At 35.5% G+C, this 27,721-nt stretch overlaps 3 protein-coding genes across 6 annotated transcripts; 1 reads left to right on the forward strand and 2 right to left on the reverse strand.

Annotated features, from left to right (window-relative positions):
* Positions 1 to 210: 210 nt before the first annotated feature.
* LOC112733931 (benzaldehyde dehydrogenase, mitochondrial) lies at positions 211 to 4,141 on the reverse strand. The gene is made up of 11 exons (XM_025783058.2): positions 3,870 to 4,141; positions 3,166 to 3,303; positions 2,853 to 2,995; positions 2,595 to 2,748; positions 2,275 to 2,504; positions 2,058 to 2,147; positions 1,612 to 1,785; positions 1,382 to 1,519; positions 926 to 1,063; positions 770 to 831; positions 211 to 696 (listed from the first exon to the last, which is right to left on the reverse strand). The coding sequence occupies exons 1-11, from the start codon at positions 3,934 to 3,936 to the stop codon at positions 423 to 425; spliced, it is 1,608 nt and encodes a 535-aa protein (XP_025638843.1). The 5' UTR covers positions 3,937 to 4,141; the 3' UTR covers positions 211 to 422.
* Positions 4,142 to 11,603: 7,462 nt separating this feature from the next.
* On the forward strand, positions 11,604 to 14,153 carry LOC112733933 (spermidine synthase 1). The gene is made up of 9 exons (XM_025783059.3): positions 11,604 to 11,843; positions 12,124 to 12,200; positions 12,310 to 12,432; positions 12,555 to 12,659; positions 12,875 to 12,947; positions 13,037 to 13,108; positions 13,219 to 13,414; positions 13,660 to 13,786; positions 13,925 to 14,153. The coding sequence occupies exons 1-9, from the start codon at positions 11,705 to 11,707 to the stop codon at positions 13,988 to 13,990; spliced, it is 978 nt and encodes a 325-aa protein (XP_025638844.1). The 5' UTR covers positions 11,604 to 11,704; the 3' UTR covers positions 13,991 to 14,153.
* Positions 14,154 to 14,446: 293 nt separating this feature from the next.
* LOC112733934 (serine/arginine-rich splicing factor RSZ21) lies at positions 14,447 to 17,724 on the reverse strand. Of its 4 annotated transcripts, none has more exons than XM_072227789.1 (6): positions 17,460 to 17,724; positions 17,259 to 17,369; positions 16,663 to 16,751; positions 16,269 to 16,485; positions 15,808 to 15,933; positions 14,447 to 15,690 (listed from the first exon to the last, which is right to left on the reverse strand). In XM_072227789.1, the coding sequence occupies exons 2-6, from the start codon at positions 17,345 to 17,347 to the stop codon at positions 15,684 to 15,686; spliced, it is 528 nt and encodes a 175-aa protein (XP_072083890.1). In that variant the 5' UTR covers positions 17,348 to 17,369; positions 17,460 to 17,724; the 3' UTR covers positions 14,447 to 15,683. The 4 variants fall into 4 exon arrangements, with proteins under 4 accessions (XP_072083890.1, XP_025638846.1, XP_025638845.1 ...); XM_025783061.3 differs by having other exon boundaries at positions 16,257 to 16,485; XM_025783060.3 differs by having other exon boundaries at positions 16,257 to 16,485; positions 17,444 to 17,712.
* Positions 17,725 to 27,721: the final 9,997 nt, after the last annotated feature.

Raw genomic sequence — 27,721 nt, forward strand, 5'->3', positions numbered from 1 at the left:
TATAAAAGAAGTCATTCTTTTTAACTTTTTCTTAAGTACTAAAATAACTTTTTAAAAAATTATAATTTTATTTTAAAAATTGTACCAGACATTAATACTGTACATTTTCATAAGTTAAAAGTTAAAAAAAATCACTTATAAACCTATCCAAATAAACCCTTAGTGTGATTAACTTTTGACATTATGGACCATCCCCATCAAGGCAACAACTGAAAATATCTCTCTTTTTTATTACATTGTGGAAGAATTCTAGGGAGAAAGGATAGAGATAGAAGACTAGAGAGTAGTGACAACTAAAAAATCATAAACAAACAATGTCACATGTGTACAAAGCAAAAAAACACAAGAAAATTTTCATTATCATCATGATTGGAGTTCCTCCTATTTATTGATGTATAGTAGTAAATAGTAATGGCAAATGCCTAAAGCCATGCAGGGTTCTTCAAAGGGGTAACAACTGCCTTGACTTGCAAGTAATTCTTGAGGCTGTACTCTCCCTTTTCCCTTCCCTGCCCACTCATCTTGTAACCACCAAATGGAATTGCTGCATCAAATGTGTCAAAGCAGTTCACCCAAACTGTTCCAACTCTCAACGCTCTCGTCAGCGTGTTTGCCGTGTCTATGTTCTTCGTGAACACCCCTGCCGCCAGTCCATACCGCGTGTTGTTCGCTCTTTCAATAACCTCATCGAGGTCCCTGAGATTATTAACACACATATTAGTCCAAGAAACAAACTTTAACATTATTTGAAGAAAATAAGACGCATTACTTGAATTTTAGTATGGATTGCACCGGGCCAAATATTTCTTCCTTTGCAATCAGCATGCCATCCTGTTCATTGTAACAAAATACAATTAATGACACTAAAAATGTTGTTCTTCAGCCTCCATTTATAAGATGGAAGAGCAACTACTAGATGATATACCTCAACATTTGAGAAGACGGTAGGCTGAACATAGAAGCCCTTGCTGCCAAGTCTATCTCCTCCGGTTTCTAGTGTAGCTCCACTTTGAACGCCGGATCTGATATACTTCAGTATCTTCTCAAATTGTTCAGAATCAATCTGATGGTTGTTATCATAAATGAAATCATCAGTATAGCCACGCATTTCAAACGACTCGCATCTTGAAACAATGGAATATGAAATTGGCAGCAATGTAGCATTCTATGTGCATTTCTATACTCAGAAGCATCAAGTATATAACATAGCAATCACTAAAACATTCAAGACTTTTCCATTCATCAGCAATTGGCACTTGAGTTAACTTAGCATATAATTGATAACAAATTGTCACTATTTCACACAATAAAAAAACAGTTCGGAGAAAAAGCACTAAGCACGTGCATGAGGTTTTATGAAAAGGATTCTTTGAAATTTTACCTGCGGACCTTGCTCTATTCCACTCTTGAATGGATCACCAACAATACGTTTCAAAGCACGAGCCTTTGCTTTCTCTACAAACTCGTCATATACATGCTCATGTACATATGTCCTAGACCCAGCACAGCAACATTGTCCCTGGATATTTTAAAGAGAACCAATCAAAATCTGCTTAATCCTATGGAAAGATAATTGTTTTTGTCGCAAGAATTCTATATTTATAAATATACCTGATTAAAGAATAAGGCAAAGTGTGCTAGCTCAACCGCCTGATCTACATCGGCATCCTCACATACAATAAAAGGAGATTTTCCACCAAGCTCCAAAGTTACTGGCTTAAGATTGCTTCTAGCCGCTAGCTCAAGGACAACTTTCCCGGTATCAGTAGAACCAGTAAAGGCAAGCTGTGAAGGAAGCAATTGTCCAAAATTCAGGCTATGAAGACATTATCATGTCTAGATGTCTGATAATTAGATGGGGTAAAAATCAAGTACTAAACACTGAAATTGAAAATTTAATTGCAATGAAATTTGTTATAGAATTTCATGAGACTACAGGGGACATGGTCTGAAGTATATTCTTGGCATCTAGTTGACTACAGAAGAAACTTATTTTAGTAACAAAGACATCAATAAAATGAATCTAATGGCACTGCAGAATTAAAATATTTTGGCACCTTATCCACATCCATGTGACTTGCAAGAGCAGCGCCGGCAGTGGGACCAAAGCCTGATACCACATTCAAAACACCTTCAGGAAGTCCAGCCTGCCAAACAGATTATAAATTTGGAAGAAAGATTGATCATCAAAGCTATTTTAATTTAAACTAAGCCTCTTTATATCTTCCAAACCAGTAAATGAGCATGGTTCCATTTATAGAGAATATGTCCCACCTCATGAAATAGTTTTGCTGCGTACAAAGCAGACAATGGTGTCTGCTCAGCGGTTTTCAGAACAATTGTATTGCCACAGGCCAATGCCGGTCCAACCTTCCAAGCAAACATGAGGAGAGGGAAATTCCAGGGAATGATCTGACCAGCAACACCGATCGGTTCGTGCAATGTTTGCACATGATATTGCCCATCAGCCGGAACTGTCATACCATGGATCTTATCTGCCCAACCTGGAGAACATCAAGATTAACAAATTTTAGCATTGTTGCTCGTAAAATGAAAGGAGGAAGAGCAATTTCTGAATCCCTTAAGTTACTTACCGGCATAGTACCGGAAAAGGCGAACAAGCATTGGGATTTCAATCTGAGCAGATTGTTCATATGGCTTCCCATTATCCCAGGTCTCAAGTGCTGCAAGCTCATCATTGTGCTTCTCAAGCAGATCGGCGGCTCGCAACAATATCCTTTGCCTTTCCTATACAAAATCAAAGTAAACATAAAGGGATTTTAACCGGATAATCATACAAAGATTATATACTAATAAAAAGAATAAAATAAAGGTCCAATGGTATGAATTACATAGGCTGTCATCTTAGGCCATGGACCTTGATCAAATGCCTTTCTTGCGGCTGCAACTGCTCTATCAACATCTTCAGAGTGACCCTCAGCAACATGAGCAATCACTTCCCCTGTTCTTGGATCCAAGGTTGGAAAAGTTTTACCTGATACCAAAGAGGAACCCCAACACTGGTAAGATACCCCCCACAAAAAAACTTCAAAACACTTTTTTTCTTCTTGGCAGTAAAAGATGCAAACTTTATGATTTTCATGTCCAACTATAGTGGAAAAAACAAGATCAACAACAAACACCAAAAAATATTGGAAAGCTCACCAGAAAGAGCATCAACGAATTTCCCACCAATCAGGAGTTGGGTGTGTTCTACTTGCACTGCTGGTTTAATTGGTTCTTCTTCAAGGGCAGTGGCAGTGCTATATCTGCTGAATCCTGTACCAAGGTAACCCTTCCCACCTGAAAGATTTCCATTTTCGTTCCAAACATCCAAAACAAAAAGGTCAACGCCTTTGTAAGGCCTAAAAAGTAAAACTTTTTATTGAAAATCCCAAATCAAAAAACACCAACCCTTATTTATTTATGACAAAGCTGAAATAAATGCCATGAAGATGAGTTAATGAGTTGTAGCCTTCAGAATGTTACACCCCATAGACCCAGATGCAGTACAAAAACTGAAAAGTACAGTGGACAAAGAAAAAACATAGGAATCATCGGAATAGTGGTGGTGGTGGTGGTTGATGAAAGGGACAAAGCAATCAATGAACTCTCTCTCTTTCCACCCTTTTCCCCCATTTTTGCCACACGTGTTTATTTTCACCAAGCTCCTATTAAATTCTGCGGCGATCTTTATCATCATTAATGAAAACAAACCCAGTAAGCCAATTTCGATAGGGAATCAAATGGCACGAAAAAGTTATCATTTTTTGTTTGTTGAAAATGTTGGGGCAAAAACAAAAACAAAAACGACGAGCTTTGAATTTACAGCGTAAAAAAAGTTGAAGGGGGAAAAGAAGCAAGTATACCTCGCGAAAAGAGAGAGGCGGAGGAGCGAGAGAGAAGCCTGGAGATCCTGGTTGAAGAAGAAGCCATGGCTGGTTGGTGAATGAAGAGTTGTGTGAATGTGAAATGAAAATAAAAGCGCACTCTTTCACTCACTCATATAATGCATGACATGAGCAACCAAACTTGTTTGTTTTGTATACACTTGCCTCTCATGCTTTGCTCATTGCCTTTCACATTATGGTAGATATTTTCTTTCCATTTGCTTTTACTTTTCCATTATCAACTTAATATTATTTTATTGGATAACTTATCCTTTCTTCAATTCAATCTAGGTGATTAATTCTTTTGCCGCAATAGTCATCCATTTGAGAAATAAAAAATATTTGGGACATACTTTGAGAACTACAGATAGTTGGAACTTGGAAGTTGTTTTATGTTTTTTTAACATCATGAATTATTACTAGAACAAATACATAATATTAAATTTAATAGTTAAATAATATAACTTTCAATTATTATATATATTTTTTCTTAAGAAATTTTAACCCTTTTGATTAAGGGATTGAGTGCTTGGTGATTTTAAAATTATTATAATATTATATATTATTGTTTAATATATATATATATATATATATATATATATATATATATATATATATCAGAATCAATTATCAATTGTATATAAAAATATATATTTAATATATAAAAATTTTATTAATATTTTATTATAAATAAATTTGATTATTCTTATGATTGACTATTTAATTAAAAGTTATAAGAATTAATATGTATAAATATATATAATTACATACTAATTTGGTAATTAATTTTAGTATTATAAAACGTTTTTTAAAAATATTACGTTAAATTTATAGTTTTTAAACTGAATTTGTAGTTAATAAAATAATGCATAATTGAGTGACAAAATATTTTTTTACAGATGGTCAACTCATTCGAATTAAATCTTAATGGCATACTATTTGGCAACATGAGTTTATTATTTTAACTACTCGAGAGAAGGATAAATTAATATCTGATTTTTTTGGTTTGTGCACGTTTAAGTCTTTAAAATTTTAAAAATATATTTAAGTTTTTAAATTCTTTAAATAATTTAACTAGGTATTTTTTAAAAGTTGTACAATATTCAATCTTTTATTATAATAATTTTTAAAAAATAAAATAAATACATCTAAAAATTATAAATAGATTTAGTGACTTTTTAAAATTAAATACACATTCAAAATACAAACTAAATTAAATTAAAATTTAAAATTTAAATTTAAATTTTAAATTTTTGTTTCAGATTTAATATATTTAATTATTAATATATTACAATTTAAATACAATCTAAAAATCAAATTAGTTAGAATTTAAAATTTAGAATTTAAAATTCTAAAATAAATCTTAAACCATCTTAAATCACTAGTAAAATTTTCGCTCCGTAAAGATCCAGCACCTCCCCTCCTCATCTGTGGCCGCTTTCGTCTTTTCCCGTGTTGCGCACTCGATCTCCTCCTTCGGCGATGCGCTCCTCTTCAGCGATGCGCTCCTCCCTGCGACGCGCACTTTCCCTGCGCACACCCCACGCCTCCTCCATTGATGGACTCCTCTCCGTCCCTGGTCTCCTCCCTCGCACCACGCACAACCGCCCCTTCTCCCGCGCCTCCCCCTGTCTCCTCCCCCACATCGCACTCCTTCTGTCTCTGGTATTTTTGTTTGCAAAATTCTAAAAAAATTTGGTTGAGTTCATTCATGAAGATATGTTATTCCTTTTTTTTTTCGCTTAATAAAAGGTTCTATTTTGTAAATTTATGTATAATATTGGAAGTGTCTGTATTTTTTTTAAATGTATTTGTGATTATAATTTTTTTTGCACTCATATGTTTGATTTGAGAGTTGTAATGTTAACCTAATTTGGATGCGTCAATACTTAATTTTGGATGTGTTTATGTTGTTCATTATATTCTTATGTACATATATATAACTTTTTTACATGAGTTTTGGATGTGTTAATAAAATATTTAGAGTGCATTCTTATAATTTTAGATGTGTATTTGAGTTTAATTTTTTCTGTGTTCAACATGTAATTTAAAACTACGATGACAATAATTTAGATGTGTTAATAAATAATTTTGAACGTGTTTATGTCGTTTATTTAATTTTAGATATGTTTTTAACATGAATTTTGAATGTTTTGAATAAAAAAATAATTGAATGAGTTTAATTGATTTTAAAAACTTTATTGATTTTTTAAAAATTAGTACACGAAAAGTTATTACGAGTTTTATGGTTTAGTTTGCAAAAAATTAATGTATTGCAAGTGGTTATAAATTTTACAGTAATAAATATTCAAAATAAAAGTGGTTACTTAAAAATAGAAAATATGATTAATTAAAAAATTAAAATAATAAAATATTAAATTTAAAGACTGAATTTTGTTGTACAAGTAGCATTTTCCCTCTTCAGAATCTTAACATTTCGATTCCTAAATTTAATTTGTTCAATTTTAAAAAAATTTTCATGTGTACATCCGTATCAACTAAGTCAATACAACGAAAATTATATTTGATTTTTTCGTTGAGTCTGACAGACCCAAATAAATATGAGAAATTAATATGTCTAAATTTTAAAAAAAATCAAAAATTTATATGTATTTTCAAATCTTCAAAAATTTAAATATCTATAAATTAAAAAATCAAAAACCTATTTATCTGTTTTTCTAACTATAATTAAATTTAGGGTAGTCCTGTCATTTTGCTTTTATTTCAGGGCATTGAAAGTTATCTAAAAGTACCGATAAGGTGTAATAAAAACTAATAAAGTTAAAAATAGGGTTAAGTACTGAAATCGTCCCTAAGGTAAGGGGCGAAAATCAAATTCGTCCCCGACCTTTTTTTGTTATTAAAATCATGCTCAACGTTATAAAACGTTATAAAATCGTCCTTTTTACCAATTTTATTTTTTTATTACCAAATTACCCTTTATTCAAAAATTATAAAATAAAATAAAAAAAAAAGAAAAGAAAGGCTGAGGGAGAAGAGAATCGGGGGAAGGGGGGCGAGAAAGAGAGGGGGTGGGGAAAAAGGAAGAGGGGAAGGGGAAAGGGGGAGGGGGGACGGCGCCGGCGAAGGGGGGAAAGGGGAAAGGACGCGGGGGTGGGGGAAGGGGTGTGGGGGAGGAGGAGTGGGAAGGGGAAAGGGGGGAGGGGATCGTCGCCATTGCGCCAGTCACCGCCGCGCCTTCGTTGCTGCCATCGCGTCAGTCACCGCCGCGCCTTCGTCGCCGTTTCTCGCCGCCTCCACTTCCGCCATCTTCTCTCCTCGCCGCCGCCACCGGTCTTCATTACCGCCGCTGCTCTTCGCTGTCGCCGCCGCCGCTCTGCTCCTCGGGAAAAGGGGGAAGGGAACGCGAAGGGAGAAGAGGGGAGAGGGGGTTTCGGGAAGAAGAGGGGGAAGGGGAAGACTCCTCGCCGCCGCCACCGGTCTTCACGGACGCCGCCGATCTTCGCTGCCGCCGCCACCGCTGCACCGCCGCCCTGCCGCCTGAGATCCGCCACTGTTCTATTGGATTTTTGTTGTAGAATTTCTGAATTTTTTGTGAATTGTTGTTGAGTTTTGATTATTGCTTATTGTTATTGCTGAGTTTTGCTGAGTTTTTATTGTTGTTGTTACTGAATTTGTTATTGCTGAGTTTTGATTACTGTTGTTGTTGAATTTTGAGTTTTGATTTTCTGAGTTATGTTGTTGTTGTTGCTTGATGTTTTTGGTGTTGGTGTTGGTTGTTGTTGTTGGTGGTGGTGGTGGTGGGGTGAGAAAGGTGAAGAGAAGAATGATGATGATGAGGGTATTTTGGTCCAAGAATTCGGGGAAGGATGATTTTAAAACGTTTTTGAACGTTGAGAATAATTTTAATAACGAAAAAAGGTCGGGGACAAATTTGATTTTCGCCCCTTACCTTAGGGACGATTTCAGTACTTAACCCTTAAAAATAGAACACTAAACTCTAGTAATTAATGTAAAAGATAAAGGAAAAGATGCTGATGGCAACATGATGTGGCGGTTATCTTCTCTAGCCGATCTACAAAAGAGGGTATAATGGGGATGCACCTTTATTGTATATTTGGTAGCTTTGTTGAATGTTGACTGTTGAGTACTACCTAATAGCGTTTATAGTAGAAATGACGGAAATTAACTTAATTTCAAAAGCTAATTCTAATGTTCAAACTTATGAGTTATGATAACTATAAAGATTAATGAATCATATTCTTGATTCATTGAAATTTTTAATATTTTGAGTTTAATGTATAAAACATTTGATATAAATATTTAATTATGTATAATGATATCAATTAAAATAATATATTTACTCTATAAATAATCAGTTAAAAGAACATACTTAAATACTTAATTAACGAATGTATCAGATTAATTAAACTATTAATCTTTGTTTTCTTTCTATTTTTGCTGATTAATTCTGTCTTAATTTTCATTAAACTTCTGATTTATCAGTCAATGCATTAGATAAAATTTTCAATTTTATTTTTATTATTTACTTTGAATGTGCTAAATTAGTTTTAAATCTATATGTTGAATTTTGTAATTTATGAAAAATTAGTTATTTCTTAAAAATGAATTGTGATTTGCGAAACGTCAATTGAGCCAGCGCGAAAAGTAGCCGACATATGCATTTGCAATAGCAGTCCGTCATTGTCCCTATATCAAAAGTTTTGACATATCTATGCACACAAATGACACAATAATATGTCGATTTTTTTCATCAATAAAAATCTAATTAAATAAGTTTAATACTTTAGTCTGTATTTAGTTTTAAAAATATGATAAGATCATATATTAAAAATAAGATACAAAAAATAGTATTTTTATATTTTATTTAGTAATAAATTAAAATAAATTATAAAAATTTAATTTATTTTTGTTTTTTTATTTAAAAAAGTTAAAAAATATATAATAATAATTATTATAATAAAAATTTAACAAAAATAATAAAAAATTATATTTTTATTAATATTTTTATATCATTTTTATTAAAATAAATATAAAATACATTAATTTAATATTTCTAAACATAAAATTTTATTTATATTTTATTTACCAAACACAATTTTATGTTTTAATATTCTTTGTCTATAAACAAATATAGTCTTAGATGTCACCTAAAAAATTGTATAAATATTAGGAAATACTCGAACCATATTTTTTTAAAATGGAAAAGTATGAGGAGCCAATAAAATATTTGTACAATGAAATAATGAATATAATGGAAGTTTAGGGAGTATTAGAGATATAACTATTAATGTTACCTTTTTCTATCAGCTTAAACTTTGGGATGAATGGTTGTATGACATGATATTAGAGTTCTAGATTCAAAAGTTCAAGAGTGAACCCCAAAATCAACTTAAATTTTTGGAATAAGTAATTTCATGACATGAGATGTTTATTATCCTGATACTTGGATTTGTTAACTCATAACCCATACTCTTTTAAAATATGTTTCTAATCTTATATTAGATGTACCAAACTTTTGTCTATAAATAATAATAAGAAAATGAAGCACTAATTAAGTATATGGATCGGATAATGGAATAGTGTTTTTTAGAAATTTAAAAAGTATGTATTGATGAAACTTTTTTAAGAGTAAAATAATAATTAAGAATTTATGTATTAAAATAGAGATCAAAATATAATGGCTATCCACTGAGCTAAAGAGCTAATGACTAATCCACCATCCCCATTCCACACACAAATGTTGTCTCTTTATTATTAGTTTATTCTGTTTTAATCTCTCACGCGCAACAAAGACAATAATGGTTTTGGTTTTGCAATCTCCAATTCGGGAGGAAGAGTAATTAGATATGTTAGAAACTTAAGAGTCTAGTGTTTGAAGTTTTATAATATTCAAAATAGGTAACAACTAAGCAAATATGCCATACCAACATAATATATGTGATTTCCTGTATCTTACAATCATACACTGTATGATTAATTATATGTTATGTCCCACGGAGTACCCTATTCTTATATATAACGGATAATCAATAATTAATGTGATAACAAATAATTAATTATTTACTGAGTGATACTGATGATATGACCACAATATATAATTAGATCGCATGATTAAATAGTAAAGCCAACTCAACCCAATAGATCATATCAATAATATGTTCGTGTATTTCAAGTGGTTGCAATAATGATCAAAGATAAAATTATTCGTTTAGCATTTCCGGCTCCATGCATGTGATGTGTTCCTCCAATCCTGCTTGGTCGGAGAAAAGCAAAAGGAATTTTTTTTCCCCTTTTAGTTTTAAATAAAGGAAAATATATATATACACCGATATAATGGTTTTTGACCCTTTTTTTTCTTTTGTCAAAAGCAAAAATAAAAATAAAATACGGCTTTTTTTTGTCTGGCTAGGCAAAGGACTGGCGTTTTTCTTTGACAAAAATTGAAGAATCCTTCCATTCTCATTTCTGAGTTCTTAGTCTTACACATGTAAGCAACTTCTATTGACAATAATATAATGAAAAAAAATCTATAATATAAATGAATTTAGATATTCTAAAATAAAAATATTAATAAAATAATAAAATAAAAAATTAATTATTATTAATTTTATAAAATATGTATTTTTCTATTTTAATTTAAGAGTGATTAATTTTTTATTTTATTATTTTATTATTATTTTTATTTTAGAGTTTAGAGCATCTTGATTCTACAAAGTAGATATCCAAAAATATAAACACATATGGGACTTATGTGAAGGGACTATTATGGTAGACATAAAACTATTTATTCTAAAAGGTTAAGTTAGTAAAAAAAAACATAAATAGTTATAGTTATTTTTTGAATTTGTTTGATTTTTATGTCGATTTTTTTTTTTTTTGAACAAGTACTGTGATACTATATGATAAAATTACTTATTCCAAAAAATTAAACCGATAGGAGTAACCAACATAAATTGCCTAAATCAGAATTATGTGATATCCACTGTAGTGACCCAAGTTTTTGCATATACTATTTAACTAAAATACCAATAAAACTTAATTAATATTAATTTAAAAAATAATTACATTTAAACAAAACGCATATATAAATTCTAGCATTTTGGTTTAATCGTCTCTCTTAAAGAAAATCAAGTATATCCTCTTGCTTTTATTATTGTAGATGTTGGAAAAGATTAAGGTAGTTAATGTTTTTTTTGTTATAGTCAAATTTATCTCTTAATTTTGTTTGAAAATTAATATTTTAAATAAAACGTTTACAAAATTAATTATTATTATTATTTAAAAATGTTTTAACAAAAATTTATATTATTTCAAAATAATAAAATTAAAATATCCTTTAAAAAAAAATTCACATTATCTGTATTCGGTAAAAAAACACTATAAGTATGTAGTATCTCATTGATATGATTGAATCACGGCTCATATTGCATGGCCATATATACATAGATATGTAAAACATTAGCATGGGAGGCAGGGATATATAAGTGATTAAAAAATAACGTTAGATGATATCTGAGAATCATTATATCTGAGAATCATTAGGTGATTTGATTGATTTAACTAAATTTTCATCTAACGACAACTTCACGTGAAGTGGATTTCACTTGAGTTTTCACCTTTTTAAATACTCAAATTAAAATATAAGTAATTTTTTATTTTAAATTAGTTCATATTTTACCAAATAAAATAATATTTGTTACAAGACGAAGCAGGAACGCAGCATCTGATTAAAAAGCAGATTCTTCATTATTTTTACGCTTTATGCTATATTCGTTTTTCCCCCAATAATAAAGAGACAAACACGGTCGTAACTGAAAATCAGTGAGGGTATGGCTTCGGAAGTGAAGAGGCAAAGAGACCACGAAGAAGAAGAAGAAGAAGAAGAGAACGCTGTCTCTGTCTCCGATGGAATTGGAATATCATCCCTCATTCAAGGCTGGTTCTCCGAAATTAGTCCAATGTGGCCTGGTTCGTTCTTTTCTTTTAATGGATTCCAATTTGGTCTGCTTAATTTTGATGCATGGTTTTGTTCTGATTGACTAGTTGATCAAATTTTGTTTCATGATGCATCTTGCAGTAACAAAATTATACACTTTTGGCCATAATTGTTACAAATCCAGTGCTTTAGGTAGAAATATATTTGTTGTAGGTAGAAACAGAATCGGTTTTATCTTTGTTTTCTGCAACTAAAACTACTTTTGCTTTTGTGATACACTCACAAAATCAAATATGGTTGTACATTCTGCAGGAGAAGCACACTCATTGAAAGTGGAAAAAGTTTTGTTTCAAGGCAAGTCTGAATACCAGAATGTCATGGTGTTCCAGGTACATGAGGCTCCACCAATCAGCCTCAAAGTTACTATTACATTCGCTCCGCGAGCTTTTTCGTTGTCCTGGTTATGCTGTCAATGCAATTCTATAATGTCCTTTGCAGTCATCATCATATGGAAAGGTTCTTGTTTTGGATGGAGTCATACAGCTCACTGAAAGGGACGAATGTGCCTACCAAGAAATGATCACTCATCTCCCTCTTTGCTCTATTCCAAATCCTAAAAAGGTTTCTCCATATTTATATGCTTCCATGATTTTTTTTTTTATTTTTTTGGTATATGTCTATGTTGCATGTTCAGCAAACAAAATTTGTGGTTTTTTACTGCCTCTAATTGTATTTAATGTTAGGTCTTGGTTATTGGTGGAGGAGATGGAGGGGTCTTGAGAGAAGTATCACGCCATTCATCAGTTGAAAAGATAGACATTTGCGAAATTGACAAGATGGTTGTTGATGTAAGCAACACAGTTATACTCAGTTCTTTTCCTATTTCTCTAAAACAAGTATGAAGTACACTTTCTAGATTTTTTTTCCCAAGCAAGAAGGAACAGAACAGCAATAACCACCTTAAGGGTGGATTTGGTGATTGTTGATCTATTCCCTTCTGTCTGTCTGTCTAGGAATAAAGATGTACTATATGTACATTCACTCAATAATTCATCTTATGCAGGTCTCCAAGCAATTCTTCCCTGATGTAGCCATAGGTTTTGATGATCCCCGTGTGTCACTTCATATTGGGGATGGTATGATCATCAATTCTAATTTGTCCCTTCAGTGTTTTACTCTTGGGAATTAAGTTATCTCATGCTGGCTCTTCTGTTGATGGTTCTAGGAGTTGCATTCTTGAAGGAAGCTCCAGAAGGAACTTATGATGCAGTTATAGTTGATTCATCTGACCCTATTGGTATGCAGCATATGTAATGCACTTGAGTATAGCTTTTTTGTTACTCTGTTTTGTTTGCCACTTAAATTGTTTCGTTTTGTTAAAGAGAGGTTACTTTCTGTATTCTCAAGGTCCTGCTCAAGAGCTTTTTGAGAAGCCCTTTTTCGAGTTGGTTGCAAAGGCTCTTCGGCCAGGAGGAGTTGTAAGTACTCAGGCAGAAAGTATATGGCTTCATATGGACATAATTGAGGGCATTGTCACCAATTGTAGCCAGACTTTCAAAGGCTCCGTCAACTATGCTTGGACCACAGTTCCTACATACCCAAGGTATGCGTCTATTTACAAAATTCTTTTGCTCATCTTTCCTTTTCAAATTCTGCAATATATGCCCCCCTATGCGATTACATCTTGTTCAGGTTTGAATTGTGATAGTTCCCCCATAGTTCTTTTATCTTTTTGTCTTTAGGCTCTTTACAATGTTTTGTGATTTAATCTGTTTTCTGTATAGAGATAGCGAGACTGGATAATCCATTTTTATGGTTCTTTTGTTTTGTTGTTTTATTTCATTTCAGCGGAATAATTGGTTTTATGCTTTGCTCAACTGAGGGACCACCTGTGGATTTCAAGCATCCAGTGAATCCCATAGATGAAAAAGAGTTTCAGAAGTCAGTAAGACCAATGAAATTTTACAACTCTGAGGTAAGCTTAAAACTCAATTATTTGGAGTTAAAATGATCCATACCGTATAACTATTTTGGATCATTGTTTTGCTATACTAGTTCCAAATTTCGTTTATCCTTAGCTCCTTGCAATATTACTAATACTTTCTGTTTGCAGATTCATACAGCATCTTTCTGTTTGCCATCTTTTGCTAGGAGGAAGCTTGTTTCCAAAGCAAAATGAGAAGATAAATACTACAAGTTCGGCGTTCAACTTTACTAGATAGAATAAACTCGACATTGAAGAGTTATATTATTTATGGAAATTGGTTATTAATTATATGATAACTAGTTGATGGATTCAACTATCAGTTACTTTTCCACATAAAATATTTTAGTTTCTTGTTTGACGTATGTTTTAAATTTAACTATTTAAGGCCACTATAGATGTTTGAATCAATAAAACAAGACGAAAATAAACTTGAAAAACTATGACATGAACAAATCTCTGTCAACACTCGTTCGTGTTAGTATATAAATAAGAAATAGTATTTACCATTTAGTTACTATTCTCCAATTAAAATACACCTAATGACGTTACCACTCTAACTTGGAAAAAAAAAGGGATAAAGAATAGCAATTATCCTTCAAGTTATAATGCATGCTTTAAATTCGGCTTGCTTGAAAAAACTAAAGCAGGTCAGAGAAAGAATTCTAATTGTTAGTATTAGTATTTAATTGCTAGTATGTATCAACAGAACAGCAGAAAATTATCATTATATTACAGCAAAGTAGTATGGCAAAACAACTAAACTTCACAAGTTCACAATAGTCAAATAGGCAAGCCAACAGACAGTAAATTCCTCAAGATCAACCATCCAATGCAATCAATGCTGTCAATCTAAGCGGAGTTCTTCATACACTTGATCAAGTGCTGAAGACTAAAAGAAAACCCCAGATAGCAGATACGAGACAATTAGGCACGAGGATCCCGGGAGCCGAAGATGACAGACACATTCAGATGCAAGTAAAAAATCATCAACCGAGATGGAATGACACAGTCAGAAAGTGGACAATCAAAGACACATGGCGCTTGGCGCATGCTGGCTTGCTGGGGATAGAGCACCCAAAATAGTCTTGCACACAACCAAGATGCTGACCATTGCAATCCCAATCGTGTAGCATGCAGACCATAAACCATTAAAAGAAACAGTCATAGAGCAGACAATGAGAAGCAGCCCATCAATTTAACACATGATAGCGAGCAGTAGACACTAGATGTATAGCTAGTCACTAAATAGGAACCGATTTGAGTCAATTTCATGACGATGCAGGATGGAAATAACTAAATTCTATCCACAATCACCAAAGAGTTCACCAATTCAAAGGAGGATGCATCTGCAGCATTCCTGTCCTGAACAGAACTAAAAGGTCCTATGCAACCAACTTGTTGCACTTTTATTCAGCTTATATACCGAAGCAACAACATGAGACGATTGTGAAGCAGAGAAGCAGACAAGAAGATGGAGTAAGTGGCAAAATGATGCTGTTATGGCCGATAATCAACCTCAAAACAAAGAAACACAAGACATTTAGGTAACTTTTATGAAATATTAAATATTAACATAGTCATTTAGTAAGACTACCAGCGAACAATTAACATGCAATATAAAGTAAGGAAGACTGAAGTGACCTTCAAGGTTCAATGATTCAAGTGTGACAGCCCACGCAAAAAAGTGTCCCCAGGGCACCCTTTTGTGGCAACAACACTATGCAAAAGCCATAAAAATCCAAGAGTTTATCAATACCCATTACCATTGTCATGACATCAACATAACTAACATGTCGGCAGTGTGCTCAGTCAATCCTAGGGGAACTACATTATAGCACAGCGTTCCATAATGATCATTCAGCACTTGATCCATTCACATCCGATCTCAATCTCTGAAAGCAAGATATCAGAAGAATCCAAATTAACAAGGGTAACAAGATCTCATGTCTATTATTTAACTTACGTCATTCATGACAACTTAATTAAACATAGTAAAGCATACGGCATACCCATTGGCATAAGGTGAATCACGGCGGGCATGTCGGTATGGAGGGGACCTGCTGTAGCTGCGACCCCGATAAGGAGGTGATATGCTACGTCTCTTTGGAGATCTTCTCCCACGAGGACTAACACTCCTAATAAAATGAAGCAAATTCATTGGATTAATATCAAGTTCTGGCTTTCATGAATCATCCAAATGCAACAAAACAATGAGAAGAAAAGAATATATCCAAAGCATGCTATAGGATGGTTCAAAGACAAGGCTGGTTAGTCAATTTACAAACTTCATTTTACCATATCATGTTGCTTTCTAACACAGCAAACAATAGTTCACTATTGTGCAATCAGAGTAAATAAATCATAAAGAAAATGCAAGCTAAAAGGCATAGAAATTTGAAAATTTATTTGAAATGCATAGCATTCTAGTTCATATTTGGCATGTCAGTCAACAACACACCTGCGGCCATACCCATAACTTGGACTTCTGCGACGCCTATAATAAGGACTTGGACTTCGCCTCCTTCCACTACCCAGGCCACGTGAACCAACGCGCAAGCGACACTCTCTTGCAAAATGTCCAGGTTCACCACATTCATAACATTTAAGGTCATCACTTCCACGCCCACGCCCACCACGGCCTCCTCCCTTAGAATTATGAGAAAGCTCTACACGCCACCCATTTTTCCCTACGTGAGATTAAAAAAATAGCATTAATAAAATTTTAAATGAAGCAAAGCAAAAGATTTGGCTTCTCTAAAAGTTTGGCACTTTAACCAGTGAAGTGTATCATCTCAACTATTTATGAGAAAACACAGTTTACGAACCAATAATGACAAATTGAATTAACAGGGAAATAAACTGACCATCCAAGGCATGAATTGCGTCAAGTGCATCCCTCCTATCATCAAACTCGATGAATGCATATCCGGGCGGTCTACGAGCAACCCAGACACTGCATCAAATTTAACATATTTATTGCCAATAGAAATGTAAAAGAAACCATGAATATATAACAAGACTCGTGAACCATTGAAAAAAAAACGCAGGTTTAGAAGCATTACTAGCACAAACAAATAACAAACACAGATACAAACTATTATCTCGAAATAGACAAAAACTGATGAGTTCAGCTGCCAAAGAGAACAGTGAACTTCACAAAATACATATCTTCAATTGGAATTACTAGAAAAATAAAATAATAAAAAAGAATATTATTATCAGTAAAACAAAAAAGAACCTTTTATTTACGGGATTTTTGCTTTTTTAAAAAAGATAAATTGTTGGTATAAATTTTGCAACATATATACTCGTTTTATGAACAAAATAACCACTTAATTTATGTCAGAAACTGTTAATTTGGTTACTACTCCTTTTACACGAGTTTGAATTTGGTAACCAACATAAGTGATTTTCATTGGGAAAAAAAAAATAAAAGGAAATAACTTTGAAGAGAATTTACCTCCGAAGAACACCAAATAAACGAAATTCATCTTCGAGATCCCTCTCAGACACACGAGGGTCCAGATTCCCAATATAGACCCGAGCCATCGTCAATAAAATCAGAACCACCCTACAGGACCGAAAAAAGCTTAGATGGAGGAACAGATAGTTCGAGAAGTGAACGTGAAAATCAATTATCCTTACAGAGAAAGAAGAATACCGAGGATGAAATCAAAGCTTAGCTGAAAGTGTAACGAATCTTCTGGATGATCGGAAAGGGAAATCGTAGAGCTCTAAAACCCTAAAACCTTTTTATTTTGCGTATTTTTTGCACCTTTACGCTGTCGTTTCGGGCTGATTTTATTTGGTCAAAGTTTCGGGCAAATATAGGCCTACAATTTGGGCTCATCGTATCCCAAAATGGGAGAAAAGATAATGAGATCTTATGTATACCTGAAAAATCTATTCCCCCACCCCCCACCCCCAAAAAAATATATACATAAAAAAAGTGTGATTTTATATCTCACAAATAAGAACTAAATATATATCTATTTAATTTTAATTTAGTATTAATTTTATATTTTTACTCGACAAGTTAAAAATTAATTTAACATTAATCTAATCTCTACTTACAAATTTTGTTGTTGGTCAATAAATTATTATATATATAAGTTAAAATTCAAACTTTTAACATTTATTTAAACAGACAAGTCAGCTGATTTCAACATAAAACCACCACACTAGCCTGCATTGCTTCCTGATTTCCTCATGATCTTCTCTTTATCTCTTCTTCTTCTGTCATCTGGTTACACTTTGGTTCTCTCATTTGTTAGTGTTCTACTCCTTTTCTTGGCGATGATCTCTCCTTTGGTCCAAGTACATTGCTAATTCAAATGGTCAATTTCACCGACGATCAAAGTTTCATATTTTTATGCCATTCACAACTTCTTCCAATGCACCTGTACTAGTAATCTCCTCGTTGTAAACTTTCCACACAATTTCAAAAGGTCCATCTCTCTAACACCCAACTCACTTTTTTTTCAACCTCTATTCTCTCCACAATCGTTGCATCCAGATTTTTCCCACACCTCTAACATGATGAAATTTCTAGTTGACATTTAAAACCAAAACAACTATCTACAACACCATGTAATATATTATATTCATTATATCTTTGTTTCGTGTTGATAAATCTTCAAAAATTTCGCCGACCATAAACAATTCATTGACCATTTGTAGTTCTATAGAAGTAATTTTCAATTAAGAATAAATCTCAAAAAATACATTTTAATTATCTTGACGTTGACATAATTTTTTTTGAATTTTTGTTAATAATAAAAAATGCACTCAAATAATTAAAAAACGTATTAAAAATATCTAGTCGTGATCAAAGATTTGTACCGTTAACAAAAAAACCATGACATGACTCATTTGTTAATGTTAGAGTTTCACTTATTATATAAGAAGTTCCATTTATCACATCATTCTTTTTGAAAATTTGTAAATGGCTTAAAAAAAGAGAGTTGAATCTATGACCTTCTTTTTTAATTTCTTTTGTTTTTTGCTTCTGATTAAAACTTAGTTGCTATTAAGTCTGTTAAGTTGAAATTTTAGGCGATAATTTTATTTTATCTTTTCATGATGTGATCAAGAATAGAACAACTCTTTACTTTTGAATAGTTATGATTTCTATGAAATAGGCAATATAGGAGACACTTTTATTTTGTCTCATATCAAAAGAAAATAGAAGAAGAATAGAGAAGAAAAAATCACACTATCTTGGTTTAGTCACCATGTGTAATGTAACCTACATCCAATCTTTTCCACAATAGTGGTGAAATTTTCACTATCATTCACAATGATTACAAATACCAATTTTTTTAGGATTCAACTTAATCTTATCTGGGACAAACTCAACTTTTATCCAAGTTATATTTGGCTAGGTTCACTTCCTAGATTTGCAACCACTAAGTACTCACCCACCTTAACAAAGGAATCCCCTCAAAATCATGTGTACAAAACAAAAAAATATATAAAAGAGTTTTGACATAATTTTCTGACTTTTTCTTAATAACTATCTTTGTCTTTTCTCTTGATGGTTTTTACGAATATCTCACTTAATGACTTTTTCATTGAAAATAAACAAAGAAAATGAACATTGAAAAACAAAAAATTTAATATAAACTCATTAAGGAGAAGAAAAGTTAGCTTGAAATTAAATAAATTCATGTGTAATCTTCAAAAATTACAATAATTTCTTTATTTATATATACGTATGTATTAATTTTGTTAAATAATTCTAAGTATTTCCTTATTTATACATATATATTAATTATACATAAAAATATTTAAATCATATATATTAAATATTTTTTTGTTATAAATATTTTCTTTTATATATATATTGTTCCACAATACGTGCAATAAGCTTTTATGTTTGATATCGATATATAGTCTCCAATCCCAGCCCTATTTATACGCAAATTGTATATAATTTTTTTAATAGAGAAATTTTAATTTTTAATGGAGATACTTGCTACAATTAAATAAAAATTATGTTATTATCTTTTATTAAATTTTATGATTAATTCAATGGAGATAATTGGTCAGTGTTCCAAGGGTTACCTGAAACTGGAGGTCGATCTCGGACGAGATCTTCTGTACTGGTCGGAGATAACGTGTCCAGCTGGCTGATGGCGGCCGGAGCTGTTGTATCCGACTTGCTGGACTTACAGCACTGCTGATCCTTGGTCACCGGAGGGTGGGGGGTACCTGCAAGAGACTCCGATGCTTAAGTTAGTACGGGTATTAAGCAGGTTTTATGTAGAATCAGAGTATGAGTTATACCTGGGTACTCCAGTGTATTTATAGTAGTGTGGGCTGACCTTTCTAATAAGATAAGTTAGTTATCTTGTCTTATCTTATCTTATTTCAAGTGAAGTCAGCTTATCTTCAAGGGAACCGCCTTTATCTCTATAGGCTTGAATTGCCTTTGGATTTGGGTCGTGTTCCTCTATTTGGGCCCTTTATTGGACTTTTTCTGTTGATTTGGCCGATCTCTTTAAGAAGAGATCGGATAGTCAAACCTGAAGAGGTCGGTCGCCGTGTCGCTAAACATCCCGGATCGGACAGCTCGATCCAGGGTATGAACAGTGCCCCTGCTTGAGCTCGATCTTCTGCTTTGAGGTCAAGTTTTTTGACTTCGAACTTCTTATAGCGAAGCCGAACTCGAGCACTTTTGTCGATTCTTTTCTTTGTAGAGCTTTTTGAATGTAGAACGTTTTTCCTCTAAAAGCGCGCGCTTTTATATCGGCGCTTTGGGAACGTGCGAGGGTTTAATGTTTTCATTAATTTTAACATTAATTACCCCGTTTCCCTTTGGCTCTTTATTTTGATTTTTGAAAACCCAGAAACGGTTTCTCTCCTTCACTCTTTTCGTAACTTCTCCGCAATTTCTTTCTTTGTTCTCTCGCTCTCTGCCTTTCACCCATATTTCTGCTTTTCTTGCGTTGCGGCTTCGCTCGGCGGTTTTCTGGGCAGCTTCCGTTTCTGCACCTCCATTTTTCTCCTCGAAGCTTCTTTCGCCTCCAGGTTAGTCCCGTTTCGTGCTTTGCTTTTGTCTTTGTGATGAGGTTTTGATTTTGATCCTCCTTTAGAGAAAAGTTTGGACCTTTCTGTTTTCATTGTGTCCTGTTGTTGTTGAAATGTGCGTTTCTGGGAGTTTTCTTTATCTTCTGCATGATCCTTTTTTGCTTTTGTTTTAATGCTTTGCATGTTCTTTGTTGTTCTTGTTCTGATACCGTTTATCCAGAAGAATCCGTATCTGTTTCTTGCTTTATTTGACTGTTGCTTCGCCTGATTCCAAGAAAGTTTGCATTTTTTATGGTTTCTTCTTGGTGTACTTGATGTTTTGGGGATGTTTTCTGTAAGGCAATGTTTTTGAAGACTTTTGTGTTTTATTTTGATGGAAAATGCTTGCTGTTTGAAACCATCTTTTCTTGTTTTGAGAGATGCTGGGGTGCGAGAAGTAGATTTCTACTAGAAACCTTGCTTTATTATTGCCTCCAAAGGATACCCTAGGACTTTTGTTTGAGTCTTGGAGTTCTCTTTTTCTATGTGTTCGCCTGTATCGTATTGAGTTGTTTTCTCCCTTGTCCGAGATGTTTTTAGTAATCCCATCTTCTTTTCTTACTTGTAGGATTAGTTGGCCTCATGTCTTCTCGCAATAATATTGTAGAGATGTCTTCCAGAGTTCCCGAGGGGATGTCCGATTGGCTGGACTCCCTTGTCTTGTTGTGTGTTTCTGTTGTGGATGCTGAATTTTGCACAGAGCTGAGGAAGCGCCATAGGATTTGTGGTAACCGTGCTCGTGAGGGGGATTATGAGCTTGTTGCCCCTGATTCTGATGAGAGAGTTTGTTTTCTGACTTCCATCGAGGGGGAGCGTCCCTTCTTCTATGCTTATGAATACTTCTTTAGCCAATTAAACGTTACTTTTTCTTTTACTGCTTTTGAAACCGACCTGTTGTGGTCATGTAACATTGCTCCGTCCCAGCTTCACCCAAATTCCTGGGGTTTTATCAAAATATTTCAACTGCTTTGCCAAGAATTAGGCATAACACCTTCTGAAACTCTTTTCCTTTATCTTTTCGTCTCGGCCAAGCCCAGAGGTTCCTCCAAAAAGAAAGCTTCCTGGGTCTCTTTCAGATCGGCCCAGGGGCATAAAGTTTTTGCCATGTATGATGAGTCATTTAAAGATTTTAAGAACTATTTCTTCCGAGTTCGTGCTGTTGAGGGGGTCCGCCCCTTTTTTCTTGATGAAAATGATGAGCCCGCTTTTCCTCTAGAGTGGCAAAAGAATGTGAGAGTGCCACGTTATACATGGGAGATGCTTAGTGAGGTTGAGCGGGCCTTTGTAGTTTTTCTTGAAGATCTGTGGGGGAAACCTCCCCATCTGGATACAAAAAGATTCTTGAGTGATCTATCTTTGGTTCGAACTGTTTTGGGTACTGTCTGACTTGTTTTTATACTTGCTTCTGAGCTTTTCTCTTCCTATGTTGTAACTTGTCTTTTGTGGTTGATTCTGTATTTTCAGAGATGTCGAAAAATAATGATTCTATGAAGGCCTACAAGAAGGCGAAGAAGGCCACTGCTGCTCTAAACATCTCGGCCAAGGCGGCCGGAGATGGATCTTCTCAGGTTCCAGTGATACCTCCTGTGCTGAGTTCTCCCGGACTGAGGAAAGCAATTCCTATTCCTCGGGTTCGTCTGGTCGATCCTCCACAATCTTCTGCTGCAGCTTCTGGTACTCCTCCTAGTAAAAAGCAAAAAACAATTGAGCCTTTCAACCTTGATGCTCCTAACTTTGATGCGGTCGAGTTTGTAGATCAACAAATCGACCCTTATGGTGTTCTCCCCATGGACGACGTGTCGTTTCTTCATCATTTTGATTACATAACTCGGAGTAGTATCAAGATGGCCCACATGGGAGCGGTCTTATATCGAACTACTCAAAGTCTTCCTCTCCATGCCACTAAAGCTTTTATGGAGGAGGCCAAACAGGAGTTTGATCGGATGAAAGGCTTGAAGGAGGAGCTTGAGGTGAAGGTGCCCAAGTTGGAAAAAGATTTGGAGAATGAGAAGGCGAGTTCCATCTCTTTGGCGGCTTCTGTGAGGCTGGCCGAAGACACGGCTATGAGACATAAGGATAGTTATGTGACATCTTACCGGGAGGTATTGCGCCTGAGGGAGGAGTTGGAGAATGCCCGAGCTAATTACTCCGAACTTCAAGGTCATCTTGTTGGTAGTGTAACTGCTGCCTATGAGAACCTGAAGGAACAAGTTCGGGTTATTGCTCCCGAGGCCGACCTGACCCTCTTTAGCCTAGATAACGTCGTCAGGGATGGCAAGATTGTCCCTGATGACGAGGATGATGATGACGTTGAACCTCCCCCTGTGTCCTCTGCCAAGGTGTCAATTCCTGCTGTTCCTGCCGAGGTCGACCCTCCCGCTTCCGATCCTGACTGTCAGATCTTAAACCGGGATGATGGTACTATAGATGCTGTTCCTCTCTAGACTCGTCCTCCGTCTCCTCAGACTGATGCTGCTAGAAAGTCTTCTGACCCTTAGCCCATTTATTCTGGATATTTATGTAGTTGGCCCGGCTTGTGGGCTTTTTAAACTTTTTATGTTTTGTTAACTGCTGGTACTTTCTCGTTGCTTGCCTAGCAACTTTTTGTTTTGACCAACAAAAGTAACTTTCCAGCTTTTGAGGTAGATTTTGGTGGCCTTTGAAGCTTTATATCTTTGTAGATTATATCATGCTTTTGCACTTAACTTGGTATTTTTTTGTTTTCTGAGGATGTTGGAACCCTGCTGCTCGTCCTCTTCGGATTTGCTTTATTATTTGTAACTTGGGTCTTTTGAGGTTATGGCTATGTGGGTCCAACTTGTTTTTCGATTTTCTCGCTCTTGCTCGTATTTATGACGATTTATAATCGATTTCTTCAAGTTGGTCCTCCAAGTCGTTTTGTAATCCTCTTTCCTGGATCTTCGTCCGATCTCTTTCAGGATTTGCTTTTATAACTTTTTAGTAGTAGGAGTCCGACTTCGTCATGTCAGTCTCCTTTAAGTTATTTTTGTGGTCCTCCTTTTTGGACCTTCGTCAGGTCTCTTTCAGGGATTACTTTTATAACTTTTTAGTAGTAGGAGTCCGACTTCATTATATCGGTCTCCTTTAAGTTATTTTTGCAAATAATTTTTTAGTAGTAGGAGTCCGACTTCGTTATATCGGTCTCCTTTAAGTTATTTTTGCAAATAACTTTTTAGTAGTAGGAGTCCGACTTCGTTATATCGGTCTCCTTTAAGTTATTTTTGCAAATAACTTTTTAGTAGTAGGAGTCTGACTTCGTTATGTCGGTCCCCTTTAAGTTATGCTTGTAGTCCTCTTTTTTGGACCTTTGTCATGTCTCTTTCAGGGACTACTTGTATAACTTTTTAGTTTTGGGCTGACTTTGTTATGTCGGGCCCTTCTAAGTTAAAGTAATCATCTTTAATAGGGTTGGCTAGACCTCTTTCCAGGGTTTACTTATAACTTGGGTAGACTTGGTCCGACTTCTTAATGTCGGCCAGTCTTTAAGTTATTATTTTAGCAATCCGTAAGACCTCGCAGGTTCTTTTTTAGATCACTTTCGATAACTTCTTACATTTTTCAGTGTTCATCTTTGCCGATTTGTAGAAAGTGGTTGTCATCTCTAGATCGTCCTTTGGGTGAATCGCATTTTCACCTTTATCAGACGGTTATCTTTATCGTGATCGTGCAGTGAAATTATTTTTTCAATTTCTGCCGATCTGTTGCTTTATAATCGGACGATGAATACTTCAGATTAATGCGTCTTGAAATCTTGTAGAATATCTAAAATATATATTTATTCAAAGGAACGTGCAAATATGTACATGTGGGAATTTTTCATCCCTTTATAGCGTTTGTGTCTCAACTTGGTGCCTCATTAAAAAACCTTTTCAGGAAAAAGAGTGCATCCAATGGTGAGATCTTTTACTTTTCTAGCTGTAGTACTTTCTTAAGTTGCAGGCGTGCCATGATCTGGGAAGCTCTCGTCCATCGAGTTCGGACAGTCTGTAGTAGCCCTTCCCGAGTACTTTTACAACTCGGTAGGGTCCTTTCCAGTTTGCTGCCAACTTTCCTTCTCCTGATCGAGTTGTTCCAATATCATTTCGGATTAGGATGAGGTTGTTCTCCGTGAAACTTCTTGGCACTACCTTTTGATTATATCTGGAAGCCATTCGACGTTTTAGTGCTTCTTCCCTGATCCGAGCTCTTTCCTGAATTTCAGGTAGTAGGTCGAGTTCTTCCTTCTGAAGTTGAGAGTTGGCCTTTTCATTGTAGTGGACTACTCTGGGTAACCCTTTCTCGATCTCTACTGGGATCATTGTCTCCACTCCGTATGCTAGTCGAAAGGGTGATTCATTTGTCGTGGAGTGTGGCGTTGTTCGATATGCCCATAGGACTTGCGGAAGTTCTTCGGCCCAAGCTCCCTTTGCATCTTGTAGTCTCCATTTTAACCCAGCCAATATGACTTTGTTGGCAGCTTCGGCCTGTCCATTGGCTTGAGGGTGTTCGACGGAGGTGAAATGGTGCTTTATATTCAAGTCGGCTACTAGTCTCCTGAAGCATGCGTCTGTGAATTGAGTGCCATTGTCTGTGGTGATGGAGTATGGAACTCCGAACCTCGTGACAATGTTCCTGTATAGGAATTTCCGACTTCTTTGAGCAGTGGCGTTGGCTAGGGGCTCTGCCTCTATCCATTTTGTAAAATAGTCTACTCCGACTATGAGGAATTTTACTTGTCCTGATCCCTGGGGAAAGGGTCCGAGAAGATCGAGTCCCCATTTTACAAATGGCCAGGGCGAGGTTACACTGATGAGCTCTTCTGGCGGGGCGATGTGGAAGTTGGCATGTTTCTGACATGGTGGACATGTCTTTACAAATTCTATAGCTTCCTTCTGTAGGGTTGGCCAATAAAATCCCGCTTGGAGTACTTTTTTGGCAAGAGCTCGTGCTCCGAGATGATTGCCGCACATGCCGTCGTGTACTTCTTCTAACACTTCCTTTGTGTTGTTGGTCGGCACACATTTTAGTAGTGGTATTGAGATCCCTCTTTTGTACAGGATGTTGTTTATAATAGTGTAGTACTGTGCCTCCCTTTTTAATATTTTCGCCTCTTTTTCCTCTGTGGGGAGCATCTCTGCTTTGAGGTAGTTAATTATGGGGGTCATCCATTCTTGATCCTGACTTGTGATAGCTAGGATTTTTTCCTCTTCCGATATTGACGGGTTCTGTAGCATTTCCTGGATGAGGCTTCTATTGTTGCCCCCTGGTTTGGTGCTGGCTAGTTTTGAGAGTGCGTCAGCTCGGGCATTTTATTCGCGGGGTATGTAGTAGATTTTATATTCCCCGAGTTGTCCGAGCTGTTCCTTGGTTTTATCCAAATACTTTTTCATTGTGGGATCTTTGGCTTGATAGCTCCTTGTTATCTGCGAGGTAACTACTTGTGAATCGCTGTAAATGTTGAGTTTTTGAGCTCCAACCTCTGTAGCCAGCTTCACACCGGCTAATAACGCTTCGTATTCCACCTGGTTGTTTGAGGCCGGGAACCCGAACTTGAGGGAGAGCTCGACTTGGGTTCCTTGGTTGCTTTCTATTATCACGCCTGCGCCGCTTCCAGTCTTATTTGAAGAACCGTCCACGTAGAGATTCCATTCTGTGGGGGTCTCCAAGGCATCTGTGAATTCTGCGATAAAATCGGCTAGATACTGTGATTTAATGGCCGTCCAAGCTTCATATTGGAGGTCGAATTCTGATAACTTGACTGCCCATTGTAAATTCTGCCTGCTAAATCTGTTTTCTGCAATATTCCTTTTATGGGCTGGTTGGTTCGAACCTTAATGGTGTGAGCCTGGAAGTACGGGCGAAGTCGTCGAGATGTTAGAATGAGAGTATAGGCAAACTTTTCTATTTTCTGGTAGTTCAGCTCGAATCCCTGTAGTGCTTTGCTAATGAAGTAGACGGGTTGTTGCCCTCTTTCGTCTTCTCTGACTAGTGCTGAGGCTATTGCCCGGCTTCCTACTGCGAGATATAGTACGAGTGGTTCTCCTTCTCGTGGTCGAGATAAGATAGGCGGTCGTCCTAAGAACTTCTTGCAGTCCTGGAAGGCTTGTTCGCATTCTGTCGTCCATTCGAACTGTTTTTCCTTCCTTAAAGTAGCATAGAAGGGGAGAGATCTTATCGCTGCCCCTGCTAAGAATCTGGATAGGGCGGCCAATCTCCCGTTGAGTTGCTGTACTTCTTTGACACAGGTCGGGCTCTTCATGTTGAGTATGGCTTGGCATTTATTCGGGTTTGCTTCAATTCCTCTTTGTGTGAGCATGAAACCTAGGAATTTGCCTGCTTCTACCGCAAATGTGCATTTTGCCGGATTAAGTCGCATGTCGTGCTTCCTTATAATGTATCTTCGCTTTGTGTCTTTATCAACATGTCATCCACATAGACTTCCATGATCTTTCCAATGTGGTCTGAGAAGACTTTATTCATCAGCCTTTGATAAGTAGCTCCCGCGTTCTTGAGACCGAAAGGCATTACGATGTAGCAGTAATTTGCTTTTGGCATTAAAAATGAGGTCTTTTCTTGATCTGGTGGATACATTGGGGATTTGGTTGTATCCCGAGTATGCGTCCATAAACGAGAGGTATCTATATCCGGAGGAGGCATCTACCAGAGCGTCGATACTTCGGAATGGGTAAGGATCTTTTGGGCAGGCTTTGTTGAGATCGGTGTAATCGGTACACATTCGCCACTTCCCATTTGATTTTTTCACCAAGACGACGTTGGCTAGCCATAATGGATACTTGACTTCTCTTATGAATCCTGCCTCCAGTAGTGCCTGTACTTGCTCTTCCACCGCTT

Source organism: Arachis hypogaea, chromosome 3, assembly GCF_003086295.3.
Source record: "Arachis hypogaea cultivar Tifrunner chromosome 3, arahy.Tifrunner.gnm2.J5K5, whole genome shotgun sequence".
NCBI lineage: Eukaryota > Viridiplantae > Streptophyta > Magnoliopsida > Fabales > Fabaceae > Arachis > Arachis hypogaea.

Bases quoted from the DNA above. Each gene is read 5' to 3' on its own strand.
- LOC112733931 (XM_025783058.2), bottom strand. From the start codon at position 3,936: ATGGCTTCTTCTTCAACCAGGATCTCCAGGCTTCTCTCTCGCTCCTCC. The intron at 1,520-1,611 runs GTATATTTATAA...TAAAATATCCAG, and splicing joins TTGCCTTATTCTTTAATCAG to GGACAATGTTGCTGTGCTGG. The intron at 1,064-1,381 runs GTAAAATTTCAA...AACAACCATCAG, and splicing joins GAATAGAGCAAGGTCCGCAG to ATTGATTCTGAACAATTTGA.
- LOC112733933 (XM_025783059.3), top strand. From the start codon at position 11,705: ATGGCTTCGGAAGTGAAGAGGCAAAGAGACCACGAAGAAGAAGAAGAA. The intron at 11,844-12,123 runs GTTCGTTCTTTT...TACATTCTGCAG, and splicing joins AATTAGTCCAATGTGGCCTG to GAGAAGCACACTCATTGAAA. The intron at 12,660-12,874 runs GTAAGCAACACA...CATCTTATGCAG, and splicing joins TTGACAAGATGGTTGTTGAT to GTCTCCAAGCAATTCTTCCC.
- LOC112733934 (XM_025783061.3), bottom strand. From the start codon at position 17,347: ATGGCTCGGGTCTATATTGGGAATCTGGACCCTCGTGTGTCTGAGAGG. The intron at 16,752-17,258 runs GTAAATTCTCTT...AATTTGATGCAG, and splicing joins TTATTTGGTGTTCTTCGGAG to TGTCTGGGTTGCTCGTAGAC. The intron at 16,486-16,662 runs GTCAGTTTATTT...AATCTCACGTAG, and splicing joins CGCAATTCATGCCTTGGATG to GGAAAAATGGGTGGCGTGTA.